This window comes from Anoplopoma fimbria, chromosome 24, assembly GCF_027596085.1.
Source record: "Anoplopoma fimbria isolate UVic2021 breed Golden Eagle Sablefish chromosome 24, Afim_UVic_2022, whole genome shotgun sequence".
In the NCBI taxonomy this organism is placed as follows: Eukaryota; Metazoa; Chordata; class Actinopteri; order Perciformes; family Anoplopomatidae; genus Anoplopoma; species Anoplopoma fimbria.
Window position 1 is genome coordinate 422,570 of NC_072472.1, and position 16,857 is coordinate 439,426.

The following is a 16,857-nucleotide window of genomic DNA, read 5'->3' on the forward strand; positions in this document are numbered from 1 at the left end:
CTGCACCACGGTTCATCTACTGAATACAAACGAGGGAATGCAGGACTTCCACTTGTTTGGAAGGAGAAGGAGATGGAGGAGATGGAGAAGAAGAAGAAGGAGAAGATGGAGGAGAAGAAGATGGAGAAGGAGAAGAAGAAGATGGAGGAGAAGAAGATGGAGAAGGAGAAGAAGATGGAGGAGAAGAAGATGGAGAAGATGGAGAAGGAGAAGAAGATGGAGAAGAAGAAGAAGGAGAAGAAGAAGGAGAAGATGGAGAAGAAGAAGAAGATGGAGGAGAAGAAGAAGGAGATTAAGAAGAAGAAGAAGAAGAAGAAGAAGAAGAAGAAGAAGAAGAAGAAGAAGAAGGAGAAGAAGATTAAGAAGAAGAAGAAGAAGAAGAAGAGAAGAAGAAGGAGAAGAAGAAGAGCAGCAGGAGTCATGACTGGATTATTTATGTTCAGGTTTTTAAATGTGTTTAAATAGTCACGTTTGTCTGATTAATTATACATTTTTTTCCTATTATTTATTTATTCTTCTTCTTCTTGTCTGGCTGCAGAGTATTATGAGCTTTATATGACGATAATCAACCATTTAACATGTTTTTCACCATCAATCATTTAACGAATGAAAAGCAGAAGAGACAATAAACAATAACTCCTGTTAATGTAATGGATCCATAAATGAGACCTGGACTCAGAGGAGGGGCATTACATTCATTGATTAATCAATCAGACTGCTAGAATCAATAAAGTTGTGAAGGAGTGTTTGAGCAAATGAACCGACTCCTCAAAAACTGAACCTTTAATTATATATTTAGTTTTCATTATAAGACACTTTTTGGCTCCATCTAGTGACAAAGAACTGAAACAACTTCACTTCATATTCAATAAAAGCTTCACCATCATCTTTTCCAGTTAAATAAATGATGAAATATGTTGTTTGTGATTAAGGACACTTTAATTACAAAACATAATACAAAACAGTTTACATCCAAATATGGTCACTTCCTGTTCACTGGTTGCAAAAAAAACAACAAGATGGCAACGCCACAATCGCCGAGCGAGAGGCATCAAACTATCCGTCCATAATCACGAGACGCCACGACGACTACGTCCACTTCCTCTCCTGTCTGCCTGATCTCTACTGAGCATGTGCGGCTCCAACAGAGACAAGGAAAAGCTAGATGTGTCACTCGTCAGCCGTTATCGATTGCTACAGTATCAATGATAAGTTGATCAATAAGTCATTTTGTCAAATTTCTACATTTGTGCTTCTGACTGTTACTGTAATAAAATAGACTGTGATACGTCACTGATGGATGTTTTAACGATATTTTTCAACCACTTCTGACATTTTATAGAACAAATTATTAAAAATATATTTTTTTCATCGGATTACTCATTATTAATATTGATTGTTAATAACCTCTCAGATCTTTATCTGTTTAGTTATCAGTTTTATTGGTCACTTTCTAAAACAGACATTATGTAAGTTAGAGCTACTTATTGATTTCTGTTGTATTAAAACACAGTGAACACGTCTCATCTCCAGAATATTTACAGCTGATGTAGAGAAACAACGTTCAGTCGTCGGCGTATTAATGCAGCGGCTTCACAAGGTTTAGTGTTGATTCGACTTTAGTTTACAGATTTTTTTATATATATATATATATATATATATATATATATATATATATATATATATATTTTAATGAACAGATTGACTAACAGACAAATAATATCAGCTGTTTTCATAATTGATTGTTTCTGTAACAACATTATGTTGTAGCTTGTTAAAAGTCTCATGATGGTAAACTGAAGGTTGAAAAAGTCTGATTCTGATCTTCTGTGATTCTTGATGATAATAACATTAATAGTGACTCTAATCTATCACCACTTCGATGTCAACAGGCTTCAGCTCTTGGACAAACACGATGTCGTTGTTGTCGTTGAGGTCCGGTTCTGTGAAGCCGTCCTCCGGTTCTTCTTTACAGACGCCCTGCGAGGACTCGGACACATGGACGGGCAGCTGGATGGCTCTGCTCAGATAATCTCCCTTCCTGCCGTTCTTTCCCGCTATGGTGACGACCTGCGACGCGACGGCCCAGGCGAACTCCACCTTCCGGTGTTTCTGGGAGCTCAGGTCGAAGTTGTACTCCAGAATCTCGTACAGAGCGGGAACGTATCGGTTGCAGTTCCTCGCCACGTACCGGTGCATCTCAAAGAGGACGCCCCTCGTTAGGACTCGCAGGTCCAGTTTTGTTTTGGCTTTTCGTTTGGAGACGACGTCGAGGTCCAATCCGATCTGTTCGCAGAAGTGATAGCTGTGGACCTTTTCCTCCTCCGGCTCCACCTCTCCGTTCAGAACATCTGTTTCCGACACCAGATCCTCGGAGCCGTTGGCAGCCGGTGGTTCTGGATCGATCTCCGAGTGACTGTTCAGCGGGACGAGCGTGTTTAACCAGCGGCTTATCTTTGGTGACGGAGTCTGCCTCTTCATCAGGCTTTTCTGGGTGGTGTACCACCTGTGGATCACCTGCGAGGCCTCCGTCGCTGCACTCTGCAGATCCAGATCAAAGTTGTGCTCCAGGACGTCATTCACCGTCTCGCGGACGGAGCCGCACAACTCTCTGATGAAGGTGAACAGCTCGAGCACGGCGCCGGTGGTCAGGACCGTCAGATCCAGCTTCTGGCTCAACGGACGTCCTTCTGTGGACCAAAGGTCGAGGCCGATCTTCTTACAGTACGGATGTGGCTCCTGGCTCGTAGCCGGCAGGTCTAACTCCGTCTGCTGCTCCGTCTCAACTTCCTGTCCATTTTGAAAATTGCTGGTCACATCCACCATGTTGTAAACGTCAGGGAACTGAAAGGGGCTCTTGAGGAACTCCGCTTTCCCTCCGTTAGGGTGGTTCTGAAGGACCTTTTCTTTTGTTATCATGTAAAATATAAAATTCCGCTGATGCAGCTCATCTTGGAGGACGAGGTTGAAGTTGTTGTCCAGAATCTCCACTAAGAAACTACGTAAACTCTTCGTCATCGCCGTTGCGAATTTATAAACCTCCCACAACACACAGTTTGTGAACAGTTGCAGATCCACGTTCTGTCTGTTTCCTGAGCCGACGTTGAAGTCCAGACCTCTGTCTCTGCAGCTGGCGAACAAGTCATTGACTCTGCTGGACTTCAGGATCTGTTTGGAGCGAGTCGCTCGTCTCACCCACAGCTTCTGTTTCTCTGTTTTTACATTCACGTCCTCATTTCTATCCTCAGAAAACAGATCTGAGACGGCGTTTAGAGACGGGTTCTTTAGACGGACGGGAATCGGACGAGGGCCGATGTCAGGGACCTGAGGAGAGACAAACACCTCCTCTTCTTCCTGCTTTACATCTTTTGTTTCTGACAAACAACTTTCAACCTTCACTTCTTCCGCTCCGACCTCCGACTCCGACTGCATGTCCGTCTCAAACTCAACGGGACACATGTAGGAGAGGTCGCCATCCTCGTTAACGTCTTTGGCGTCCTCGTCCCTGAGACTCAGCCTTCTCTTCCTTGACGTCGTCGGTCCTTCAGGTTCTTCGTAATCTGGGTCGCTTCTCTTACGCTTCTGTTCCCGTTTCTGGGTCTGGACTCTGAACTCCTCCTTCCTGAAGGCGTCCCTGTCCTCGGCGGTCAGGCAGGAGTACTTCCTGTCCATCACTTTGCTAACTTGAAGGCGAAACAGCGTATTATCCAACCTGTGACCGAAGTTCTGCTCGACCAGGTCGAGGACGATGCCGGTGTGCGTTCCACAGAGCACTCTGGAGAAGTCGAGCAGCTCCAGCATCACCCCGTTGGTCACCAGGTTCGGGTTCAGTTTCTCTCCGTTTGCGTCGTCCGGTCGGACCACCAGCGACACGCCGAGGTCTTTACAGAACGGGAACGCATCGGCGGTGAGCTTCACCAGGACGCCTCCCCGTTTCTTCACAACGAACGCCGACCCGGTCGTCTCCGTCCTCTGCTGCTCTGCTGACTGGCTGCTCTTGCTGCCGTCGGAGAGGACCGAACTGTCCACCGTCTTGTTTCTTTTGGGGTAGTAGCGTCCCGGCTGCTGGGACCCGGCGGACCCCACCACGACGCTGAGGTCCGGGAGAGGAAACGCGTCTTTCCATCTGCGAGGTTTCAACTTGATCTGCTCCCTCAGCTGCTTGATCTTGCCGTGCGTGCGGCGGGCGTACTCGTAGCACTGGCAGTCGTCGTCCACGTCCACGCCGAGGTCGAAGTTGAACTCCAGCATTTCGAACAAGAAGTACGTCTCGGACTTGGTCACCGTTTTGGCGAAGTCGCAAAGCTCCAGCATCACGCCGTTGGTCAGCAGACTGAGGTCCAGCTTCTCCTTCCTCTCCAACGCCGCGTTGAACTCCAGCCCGATTTCAACCGACTCTGGAAACGGGACGGAGCTCTTCTGGTACCGAACGCCGTGGTGGATCCGCCGCTGCCAGATGTACATGTACTCATCGATGCCCTCCATGATGACAAACCTGAGAGAAGCTGTTGAGTCTTTGTGTCCTGAAGAAGATCTCAGGATCAGAAGAACGTCTCGGTCTTTCAGAGCCGCTGTGAGAGAAGAAACAAGACGGAGTGAGTTACATTACATTACATACATTAGAGTTACTCTTCAACACCTTTAAACACTGCGGCTGTAAATCTCATTAAAAACATTCAACTTCAGAGAAGAATAGTAAAACGATCTCACACCATTGCTGCCTTTGATTCTATGTACTGATCCGTTTTCTATTTAATATCAATTCATACGTTAAAGTTGTTTGTTTGTGTGCAAACTCATCAATTATTCTCCAGTTTCAGCTTCTTGATGATTTTTTAAGTTTAACATGAAAAACAAGTCATTTGAAGACGTCGACTTGCAGAATTTTCTGATATTTTCTGAAATAAACGATTAATTAAATAAATGATTGTAAGATTAAATGTTAATAAAAACTATTAGATGCAGTTAGTGAGTCAAAAATAATCGGGGCTGGATTTCCTTTAAATGGTCAGATACTACTACGGTAAAGATACTTTGAGCTTTAAAAAAGACTTTCTTTGATGCCGTATTTTGAGAAATATAAGCATAAAAAGAAATAAATCTAATTGAAAAAGACGAACCTTTTGTCTTTGTTTCTCTCAATGCAACATATTTATAAACATTAAACATCTGATTACAGAATACATAAATTTAGAAATCTGCCCAGACGCTGGATACTAACCGTCAGTACTACAGTACAGTACTAATACTCTGACAGTCAGTACTAACGAGTATCATTCAGCCTTTTCATATACTTTCATACTTTTTGTTGCTGGAAGAAACCCAAACGTTTCTGCAGACATGACTGTGTCCGTATAAAGCACGGACATTTAAACGCAGCACAGAATATATTTAATATTTAACACTCAGAGATGAAGAATCATTTCAGTCCTGAAGGTTGTGAGCAGTGAATAAAACACGTTTCCTCTTTAAACCTCTAAAGGTGAAAACACAGAACAGCCGTCACCACTAGATGTCAGTCTAACACAACAAACACATGATGATGAGAACGCTTTAGGTTTGTGTACGAGTACCTTTACTTCAGTAAAGCATCAGAATACTTCCTCCACCTCTGATGAACATTTTATAGTGATCACATTTGTTTGTTAAAGAAGATTAATAAACTAAAACTGAACTTTAAAAACAGGATTTAACAGTTTTTAAAACTGAGAAGTAGATTTCGGGATGTATTGATATCAAAGAAAGGGATGGACTCTTTTCCCAGTTTGCTTCTAGTACTTATAATAATAATAATAATAATAATTATTATTATTATTAATATAACTTTGCAGGCCAAAGTGCTTTACAAAACTGGAAAAAATCCAGAATTGAAACTAAATCAAACACTTTAATACACTGAAATAATTATTTAAAAAATAATTTAAAAGATAAGGTTGTTATTTTTATGTATTTTTTATTCTTCATTGTTCAATTCATTACTGTTTATTTTCAAATTATTTTAATTTGCTTATTTATTTATTTTAACATATATTTAATTTTCAACTAAACATTCTTGTTACATTAAATACATTTCTTATTATATAGAAAATAAGGTTGTTATTCTTATTTGATTTTAATTCTTCTTTGCTCACTTAATAACTGTTTATTTTCACTGAGGCATTATTTTTATTTGCGTATTTACCTATTTTAAAATATACATTTCATTTTGATTCATACGTTTTTGTTATTTGCTTCTTTCTTCCAGCTGCATCCTGTTAAACGGTTTAAACTTCATAAAAATATAAAAAAAGGTTTTTAAAAGTTTAAAATATTTATTTAAAGACATCAATGCTGCCAAAGTAAAAACTAAAAGTTGACATTAAAGCTCAAGATATTCATTATAACATGAAACAATAACATTCATTCTGCAGCAGATCACATGTTCTTCTCTTGTTAAAACTGATTCTTCAGTTTATATGAATCATTGAACAGAAGAGAAACTAGAAAATCATCCTGACAAAATATTAATTTAAAAAAAAGGAAATTCATGAAAACAATTTTTGTTGTTTTTCTTTTTATTTCAGTTGTATTGAAAAGTTAAAATCTGCAAAACAAACCCGCTGAAGTTTATCAAAATTGTACGAATGATTAATTTGAATTAACTAACGATTAATTAAATGAAGACTATTTTGTTTCTTAAATATGAATAAGGGCCAATAAAATATAAACACAATTAGACATTTTATAAACGTAATAACACAATGATTAAATAAGAAATAAATAAAAACAAAGAAAAATAAATAATAATAAATAAATAAATAATGAGACAAATGTGGGGATAACAAGCAGAACATTTAAATGGATAAAATATAATTAATATATTTTTTCTAAATGTTATTTGTATTTATTGTTTATTTCTATTAACACCATTCCTGTTCTTTCCTTCATGTGTTACCTTGTTTACCTTTGTTGTCCGGAGGGGACCTGAACGCACCAAAATGGCGGCTGCGTGCCGCGTCCCCGGTTAGCCGGGATGCTAACCGTTAGCTGCTCCAGAGGAAGCGTGCGACCGGAAGCGTCCCGGTTAGCACGCGGAGGCCGAGCACGAGCAGCTACCGGACACCGGAGCCCCCCCGGAGGGTCACGGGGCCGCGCGGGCACGAGGAGACGGAGTTTAGGGGAAACGCAGCGCACGAGCCGCGGGAACGACAACACGCACACAAAGCAAGAGACGCGTTCAGGGACGACCCGGAAACCCGGAAACCCGCAGACACAACCACAGGCTGGTTAAATATTAGTATTATTGTTTTTTTTTTATGTATATATGTGTTAAATATATTAGTATTATTGTTTTTTAAATGTATATATGTATTAAATATATTATTATTATTGTATATATGTATTAAATATATTATTATTATTAAATTGTTTTTTATGTATATATGTATTTAAATATATTATTATTATTGTTTTTTAAATATATTATTATTATTGTTTTTTTTTTAAAATGTATATATATATTTAAATATATTATTAAATTATTAGTATTTTTTTTTTAAATGTATATATGTATTAAATATATTATTATTATTGTTTTTTTAAATGTATATATATATTAAATATATTATTATTATTATTTTATTTCTAACATGAATCAATCTAAACTCTTCACTTTGAATCCTTTTTCACTTTCTTAAACACAAAATACATTCCATCACCACTTTTATACATTCTCACAGACTATTAATAATCATTCCACAGCTGAAGGCCTGTTTGTATTAAATAATCACCACAGAATGACAGAATAAATATACACAGAGAGAAAACCACACATAAATGTTGATGAATCAAGTCTTAATATGATTATTATGATGATTATTATGGTATAAAGTAGTTCATGGTGTTATTAAGTGTGGGAGAAAAAAGAAAACATGTTTCCGCCCGGTCTCGAACCGGGGACCTTTCGCGTGTTAGGCGAACGTGATAACCACTACACTACGGAAACTGTGTCAGTGCTGTAGAAACAAGGCTTATTTCAATGTGCACACATAGAAGTGGTAACCGGTCATCCTGTAGACTTATTGATGCGTTAGAGACGGTTAACAGATCGATACTGAAGCTGATCAGGTTGTGTTTCAATGTGTCGATGCACAACATTGTTTTAATTTATTTTAATATTAATTCATATTTGTATCCAAAGAAACAGAAGGAATACATGAACCAAATAAGTTTAAAACACGTTGGTAATTCATCACAAAACAAAAACATCTTTAATTAGGTTCTGAGCTCAGTAGATTCTTTAAAACGACTGAAAAGAATAAAGAATGTTTCCGCCCGGTTTCGAACCGGGGACCTTTCGCGTGTGAGGCGAACGTGATAACCACTACACTACGGAAACTGTACGGGTGGTGTGTTCAGGTACCTATAAGAATGTTCCACTGTCGACACTCTCTCCGTGGACTCTGAGTCTGATTCAAAGGTACATTTTGTAGTTTTTTCTTGACTACATCTCAGAGGTAAATATTGTAGTTTTTACTGTGTACTTTTTATGTTTTTGACGACAGAGCCATGGTAATAAAACACAGTGCACTTTACTGACCTGTCACTCAAACATGACGCGGGGTTTCCTTCAGGGGGAAACAGCGCCACCGTAATCCACTCAGTGGTCAGAAATATATGACAGCCGCAGTGATCAGAACTACCATAGAGAATGAATGGAGAAAGTTAAGGAGGTTAACTCTCCTGTTTAGAACCAATGGGAGTTGCACTTATCCTATTCGTAGTAGTTTGTAGCACTTATTATATTCGTATTAGCCTGTTGCAATTATTGTTTTCATAGTAATCTGCCTCTGCACTATACTTTTGCTCTGGCTTATGCTTTAAGATGCTTGTTTAAGAAAGGAGATGCACTTATGACTTCTGGTGACTAGTAGTTCTCTTGAATACCTATGTTGAATACACTTCCTGTAAGTCGCTTTGGATAAAAGCCCTGTAATAATGTAATGTACTGTAATGTAATGTACTGTAATGTAACACAGACGCTGCAAAGCATCTATGAGCTTCTGTTTCTTACCTAGAGTCAAACAGAAACACGTCATCTTGATTTCAGTCTTAATAGTTCTGTCCTTTCATCTTATTGCCATTTGCCTCCTAATCTAAGACGATGTAAGTGTTATAGGGTTTATATATATATATATATAATATATATGTGTTGTAATGTATATATATATATATATATATATCTATGTGTTTTATAGCATTCATGCATAAACACAGTGCTCCACATCAGAGAATCAAAATAGAAATATTGATCTTGAAGTAATTATGCAAATACAATACTAATCTCCAAATATAATGCTCCAGTTTGACTATATTAAGACAACAATAGATGTTTACTGTAAAGATGTGTAAGCTTACAGATAGATGTTTTATTATTGAATTTGTATTTCAACACCTAAAGTGAAGACAGTCAGAGTGATGCTTTCAAAGTATTTTATTGAAAAGTTGGATTCTAAAATGCACAAAAACAAAAGGACCCTTAAACATCATTTATGAAACAAATTGACAATTAATGAAATATACAGTATATATATATATACAGTAGATAGTGTATCCATGAACATTTTTATATATACATACATATATATATATATATATATATATATATATATATATATATATATATATACAATATATACTATCTAGTGCAATAATTATAATTATTCTCGTGCAATAATTATATATATTTACTACAATAATTGTATTTATTCTAGAGCAATACCAATATACATTCTAGTGCAATAAATGTATTAATTCTGATGCAATTAGGATATGTTTTAGTGCAATAATTACATGAATAGTAATACAATATACAGAACTGTCACTCAAAGGATAAAAACGGGGTCTCCTTACTTGTATCCGAGGGGGGAAACAGCGCCCCCATAATCTCTCTTGTGGCCATAAATATATGACACTTGCAGTGATGAGAGCTGCCGCAGAGACTGAACGGAGTTAACACCACACAGGTGAGCAGACTGTCACGTGACCCGGAAGTGATATTTAACGTAATAATCACATAAACATGAAGGTGAATATTTGACGGACCGACGTGAACGAGGCCGTTAACCGGATTCTAGTCCAAACACACTGCTCCACCTGCTGCTCCACCTGATACATACTGTACAGGTGAAGCATGAATACTGTACAGGTGAAGCATACATACTGTACAGGTGAAGCATAAATACTGTACAGGTGAAGCATAAATACTGTACAGGTGAAGCATACATACTGTACAGGTGAAGTACAGGTGAATACTACTGTACAGGTGAAGCATTAATACTGTACAGGTGAAGCATAAATACTGTACAGGTGAAGCATAAATACTGTACAGGTGAAGCATAAATACTGTACAGGTGAAGCATAAATACTGTACAGGTGAAGCATAAATACTGTACAGGTGAAGCATAAATACTCCACCTGTACATACTGTAAGCATGAATACTGTACAGGTGAAGCATGAATACTGTACAGGTGAAGCATGAATACTCCACCTGATACATACTGTAGTGAAGCATACATACTGTACCTGAAGCATAAATACTGTACAGGTGAAGCATAAATACTATACAGGTGAAGCATGAATACTGTACAGGTGAAGCATAAATGAGCTGAATGAAGTAAAGTTATGTGAACCTTTAACATCTTATTCAGTTTGCTGCTTCATGAACGTGAACCACGTGGTTTCATTTTTGAAGTTAAAGCTACTTAAAGTACTTTTACACACACACACACACACACACACACACACACACACACACACACACACACACACACACACACACACACACACACACACACACACACACACACACACACACACACACACACACACACACACACACACACACACACACACGACCCGCCAGCAGAGGGCTCGGCCGGCAGGAAGCTCCTTATATGGGCGTCAGGACGTCCGCTGCAGAGACAGGAAGCACCATATTTGTGCTGAAGCTTTGTTGTTCTTCCTGCAGAGAGCTGGTGGTGACAAAGTCTGATCCCATTGGCTGACACACACACACACACACACACACACACACACACACACACACACACACACACACACACACACACACACACAGGATTTACACTGCCAGTAGACTACAGAGGGAGTGTGCGTGTGTGTCTGTTTGTGTGTTTATGTGCAGATTGCAGCTTTTTACTCTGACTTTCACGTTTAATTTGACTTTAAAACGACCGTTTTTCAGTTTTTCTATAAAAAAAATAAAAATAATAATATATTTAATATATATATACATTTAAAAAAATATTTTTTATTATATTTCAAATAATTCTATATAATATTATATATATATATATATATATATAAATAATATGTATATAATGGAATTATTATATAATATAATATAAATACACACATTTCAATTTTCCAGGTTTTCTATAAAATAAAACAAATGTAAAAAATAGATTCATTATTAATGTAAATTTCCCCGCTGCGGGACTAATAAAGGATTACCTTATCTTATCTTATCTTAATTGATCTGATGGTTTCTGATCGTTGATCTGATGGTTTCTGATCGTCTGTATCCGTTTTAAACTTTGCCAGAATTAGTCAATCAAGTCTCTAAAATAAACTCCGCTCATTAATAACTTGTTGCACTTTCGACCATAAAACTGGTCTTCTTCAGCCACAGGTTTCATGAAACTGCAGATGATACAATTCACATTTATTCTCTTTTATGTTGACCTTAGAAACAGAAGATGACAAACATCCCCACTCAAGGGCCTCTGACTCTCCTGTTCTGGAGCCTTCACCTGTTTCACATGGTCCTCCTCACACCACGCCGTCATGATGGTGAAAGAAAAAAACCCACAGTATTTTGACATTTTATTCTTGTAGCTCTTTGCTTTAAAGAGGAAACACGTTCAGTATAAAATCATGGAAACATAGAAAACGTCCCAGAACCTACTCAGTAGGTACATGTACATGTACACTATCCTACATGTAAACAGTATGTACACTCATTCATCAACGCTGGTCTCTGTACATTCAGGCGACTTTATGTCTCGTAAATCAGCACTTTGGTCCTCGGAGGTTTTAGTTCACGTCCTGAACGGCGTTTAACGGACGCTGCCGACGAGTACGGTGGCTGAAAAGGCTCAAAATGAACCAGCAGCACTGAGTCATACAGTCTCCAAACATTCAACCAGCTGCAGCAGAAACACAGCCAGGTGTTTGACCCTTGACCTCCTCTCCATGGAGACAAAATGTTCGGTCACATGTGTGAGTTCCAGTCCGAGGTCAAAGGTCACGACAGACAGGTGGACTTCCTGTCAGCAGATGTTGGAGCCGTGGAGCTCCGACTGAGGACTCCCCATCGGAGAGGAGCAGGAGGAGAGGTGGGAGGACGGCGAGGAGGTGAAGCAGGGGGAGGAGTAGGAGGAGGGGAAGAGGGAGGCGGCCGGGGAGGGGGAGCTGTGAGTGGGGGAGGAGTAGGAGGAGCAGGGGGAGGAGGTGGGAGGGGAGGAGTAGGGGGAGGCCCGGAGATGGAGATGGGAGCGGAGGAGCAGGAGGAGGTCTTGCGGTCCCGCTGCTTCTGGTGGATCTTGGAGTGTCTCTTGCGCTCGTCGCTGCGGGCGAACTTGCGTCCGCACTCGTTGCAGGCGAACGGCTTCTCCCCGGTGTGCGTGCGGATGTGCGTGGTCAGGTGGTCGCTGCGGCTGAAGCTGCGCATGCAGATGCGACACTGGAACGGGCGCTGGCCCGTGTGCACGCGCACGTGACGCGTCAGCTCGTCGGAGCGCGAGAAGCGGCGCTCGCAGCCGTCGGCGGGGCAGGCGTAGGGGCGCTCGTGAGGCGGCGTCCTGCACTGACGCCCGGCGGGGGACTTCCTGACCCGGCTCGGTTTGGAGAGCTGGGCCTGGTGGGCGGGGCCAGAGGCGGAGCCTGCAGGCTGGTTCTGAGAGGAGAACGCTTTGATGGTGGAGAGCGGCGTGAGCGTCGGCGGGTTCACCGGCTTCTGGTCCTGGATCAGCCCGAGCTCGCCGTCCTGCATCAGCAGGTAGTCGGGGAGCATCTGCACCACCTGGAGGCCGAGCCGGGAGGCCGGGTAGGCCGGGGGCGGGCCCTGTGGCGGGAAGGCCTGGGGGGCGGCTGGGAGGAGCCGGGGGGAGGAGGAGGTCGGAGCCGGAGGCGGACGTGTACGTCGGCGTCGCGGAGAACACGGAGGTGACGTCACCGGAGCAACAGCTGATATGGACGGAGCTGAGGCTCGGCGTGAGCGATGATGTAGAGAGGGGGGCGCAGGAAGCAGCGGGGGGGACGCTGACCAACCCCGTGAACAGGCTGAGCAGAGGCTCCGCCCACAGGCCGCTGCTGGAGGCGGGCTCAAAGCTGAAGCGACCGCTGTAGGCCAGAGGGGGAACCGAGGGGTGAGGGGGAGGTCCAGGTCCGACAGAGAGTCTGAGAGAGAAACACAGAAGAAGAAGTCATCACCTGACCCACACCTGAGACACACTCTGCTCTGATTGGCTGCAGATAAAGATCCTATCAATACCACGTCAAAACTTTAACTTCACGTCTGTTTGAGTTTGAAACTGTGTTTGTTGCCATAAGAGTTTAATATAATATAATATAATATAATATAGTTTAATATAATATAATATAGTTTAATATAATTTAATATAATACAATAGAGTTTAATATAATATAATAGAGTTTAATATAATATAATAGAGTTTACATTAATATAAGTATTTAATATCCAATAAGTGTTTAACATAGGTATTCAAGAGAACTACTAGTCACCAGAAGTATAATGCATCTCCTTTCTTAAACAAATCTAAAAGCATAAACCAGAGCAAAATATATGCAGAGGCAAGTTTAATATAATATAATAGAGTTTAATAATGTAATATAATAGAGTTTAACATAATATAACAGTTTAATATAATATAATAGAGTTTAATATAATATAATAGAGTTTAATATAATATAGAGTTTAATATAATATAATAGAGTTTAATATAATAGAATAGAGTTTAATATAATATAAGATATAATAAGGACACATTCTAGTCGCATTGTTTTCTAAGCACATCAATATTGTAAACATATATACTGCTATATAAAGACATGTACTTGACATGTAGTTGCATTCACTTGAGGTGCTTATTTATTGATCCAGAAATAATGAACTATGGATTATATATTATCTAGCATCAGTTTAAACACCTGTGCTCTCCTTTAAATCACTACAGTTTAGACCTCAGAGCCACATAGAGTTAAGGCTTCATGCACAAACAGCCCTCCTCCTCCTCCTCCTCCTCCTCCTCCTCCTCCTCACCTCCGTACTCCCCGGGCTCCGCGCTCAGCAGACCGGCTCCCTCCGCCGCTGAGGCCGCCAGCAGTGAGCCTCCCGCGGCTGCGTTCTGCAGCAGCATCTGCAGCTCCTCCAGCTTAGAGTAGTACCCGTCCAGAGGGGAGGGAGGAGGAGGGAGGCCGGCCAGGGGGTCGGACACCTGCAGGGCGGACAGGAACGCTGCCATCTGGAGGAGGAGGAGGTGGAGCAGGAGGAGGAGGAGGGAGGAGGAGGAGGAGGAGGTGAGGAGGAGGGAGGAGGAGCAGGAGGAGGTGAGGAGGAGAGGAGAGGAGGAGATGGAGGAGGTGAGGAGGAGGAGCAGGAGAGGAGGTGAGGAGGAGCAGGAGGAGGTGAGGAGGAGGGAGGAGCAGGAGGAGGAGGAGGAGGTGGAGGAGGTGAGGAGGAGGAGGGGAGGAGGAGGAGGAGCAGGAGGAGCTCTGAGGGGAGGAGAGGCGCTGTGTCCGGGCTCGGGCTGCTGCTGGATGGTTCGATCCCCGGTGTACAGGAGCTCCAGCGGGTCAAACACCAGCCTGCCTCCACGTGTTGTCGGGACGCCGTGAACTTGACTGTCACTCTGCTCAGCGAGGATTCCCGGCTTTATAAAGACTCCTGCGTGACGTATGTTTCCAAATATGGTGTGTGAGGGGGGAAGCCCATATTTGGGCAGCGCGGTGAGCGTGCGGCCCCGGGCCCGCGCTCTGCCGCCCGCTGCCCCCCTGCCGTCCGGCTGCAGGTCTCTGGAGCCCGCAGGCTCCGGTAGAGTGCGGGGCCCGGTGCGGGGCCCGGTGCGGGCCGGTGGCTGCCGTCTGGCGGCCGCACAGCGCGCCGGTAACCGGAGAGCTGCGAGCCGCCATGGCCGGAAACCCCGGGTGACACGTCACAGCTCGGATCAGGTTTCCTCGACGTCACATGGAGGTCGGCCAGCCGCGTCATCACTTCCTCGAGCCTTATTTGGGTGTTTTTCCTGTCGGACTGCTGATCTGAGAGCGAGGAGGCGGGGCGAGTACCACCGGCTGGAAGAACGTTACACACGTACAAGTACACACGTACACAAGTACTGCGTTACACACGTACAAGTACACAAGTACACAAGTACAAGTACACACAAGTACACAAGTAGATCAGAGTCATGCAGTAAAACAACATATATTATTAGCTCCATGCAGTTTAAGTAGTAAAGTAAACAACTAGTATTAGATTCATGTACTTATGATAATACATAAATAATATATTAATAAATAAATACATAATATATAAATATATAAATACATAATATATAAATGTATAAATAAATGATATATTAATAAATAAATACATAATATATAAATGTAAATAAATAATATATAAATGTATAAATAAATGAATATTATAAATAAAAAATAAATAAATAAATACATAATATATAAATGTATAAATAAATGATATATAAATAATAAATAAATACATAATATATAAATTAATAAATAAATGTATATTAATAAATAAATAATATATAAATAATAAATAAATACATAATATATAAATGTATAAATAAATAATATATTAATAAATAAATACATAATATATAAATGTATAAATAAATAATATATAAATAAATAAATAATATATATAATAAATAAATACATAATATATAAATGTATAAATAAATATATAAATTAATAAATAAATAATATATAATATAAATAAATAATATATAAATAAATAAATACATAATATATAAATTAATAAATAGATAATATATTAATAAATACATACATAATATATAAATGTATAAATAAATGATATATCAATTAATAAATGAGTAAATAAACAAATAAATAATAATATAAAATGAATAAATAAATAATTTATTAATAAATAAATACATAATATATAAATGTATAAATAAATAATATATTAAATTAATAAATACATAATATATAAATGTATAAATAAATGATATATCAATTAATAAATAAATAATATATTAATAAATAAATAATAATATATAAATGTATAAATAAATATATATCAATAAATAAATAAATTATATATAAATAAATACATAATATATAAATTAATAAATAGATAATATATTAATAAATACATACATAATAAATATAAATAAATGATAAATCAATTAATAAATGAGTAAATAAATAAATAAATAAATAATATATAAATGAATAAATAAATTAATTAATAAATAAATACATAATATATAAATAAATGATATATCAATAAATAAATAATATATAAATAAATAAATAATATATAAATGTATAAATAAATAATATATAAATTAATAAATAAATAATATATTAATAAATAAATACATAATATATAAATGTATAAATAAATTATATATCAATTAATAAATTAGTAAACAAATAAATAAATAATATATAAATGAATAAATACATAATATATAAATGTATAAATAAATAATATACAAATTAATAAATAAATAATATATTAATAAATAAATACATAATATATAAATGTATAAATAAATGATATA

General features: G+C 39.2%; 2 protein-coding genes and 2 non-coding genes across 5 annotated transcripts; all 4 read right to left on the bottom strand.

Annotated features, from left to right (window-relative positions):
* Nucleotides 1-922: 922 nt before the first annotated feature.
* On the bottom strand, nt 923-7,215 carry LOC129113232 (uncharacterized). 2 transcript variants are annotated; one of them, XM_054625446.1, is made up of 2 exons: nt 6,944-7,215; nt 923-4,571 (listed from the first exon to the last, which is right to left on the bottom strand). In XM_054625446.1, exon 2 carries the CDS (start codon nt 4,483-4,485, stop codon nt 1,864-1,866), a length of 2,622 nt encoding a protein of 873 aa, XP_054481421.1. In that variant the 5' UTR covers nt 4,486-4,571; nt 6,944-7,215; the 3' UTR covers nt 923-1,863. The 2 variants fall into 2 exon arrangements, with proteins under 2 accessions (XP_054481421.1, XP_054481422.1); XM_054625447.1 differs by having other exon boundaries at nt 6,935-7,215.
* Nucleotides 7,216-7,911: 696 nt separating this feature from the next.
* On the bottom strand, nt 7,912-7,984 carry trnav-aac (transfer RNA valine (anticodon AAC)). Its single transcript has one exon. It is a non-coding gene; the product is annotated as a tRNA-Val (tRNA).
* Nucleotides 7,985-8,304: 320 nt separating this feature from the next.
* Nucleotides 8,305-8,377, bottom strand: trnav-cac (transfer RNA valine (anticodon CAC)). The gene has a single exon. It is a non-coding gene; the product is annotated as a tRNA-Val (tRNA).
* Nucleotides 8,378-11,786: 3,409 nt separating this feature from the next.
* On the bottom strand, nt 11,787-14,575 carry LOC129113236 (early growth response protein 1-like). The gene is given in 5 exon segments (XM_054625450.1): nt 11,787-12,530; nt 12,533-13,149; nt 13,151-13,418; nt 13,421-13,459; nt 14,343-14,575. Coding segments are annotated over 5 exon segments (1,326 nt in total). The 5' UTR covers nt 14,545-14,575; the 3' UTR covers nt 11,787-12,330.
* Between the last annotated feature and the right edge of the window lie 2,282 nt (nt 14,576-16,857).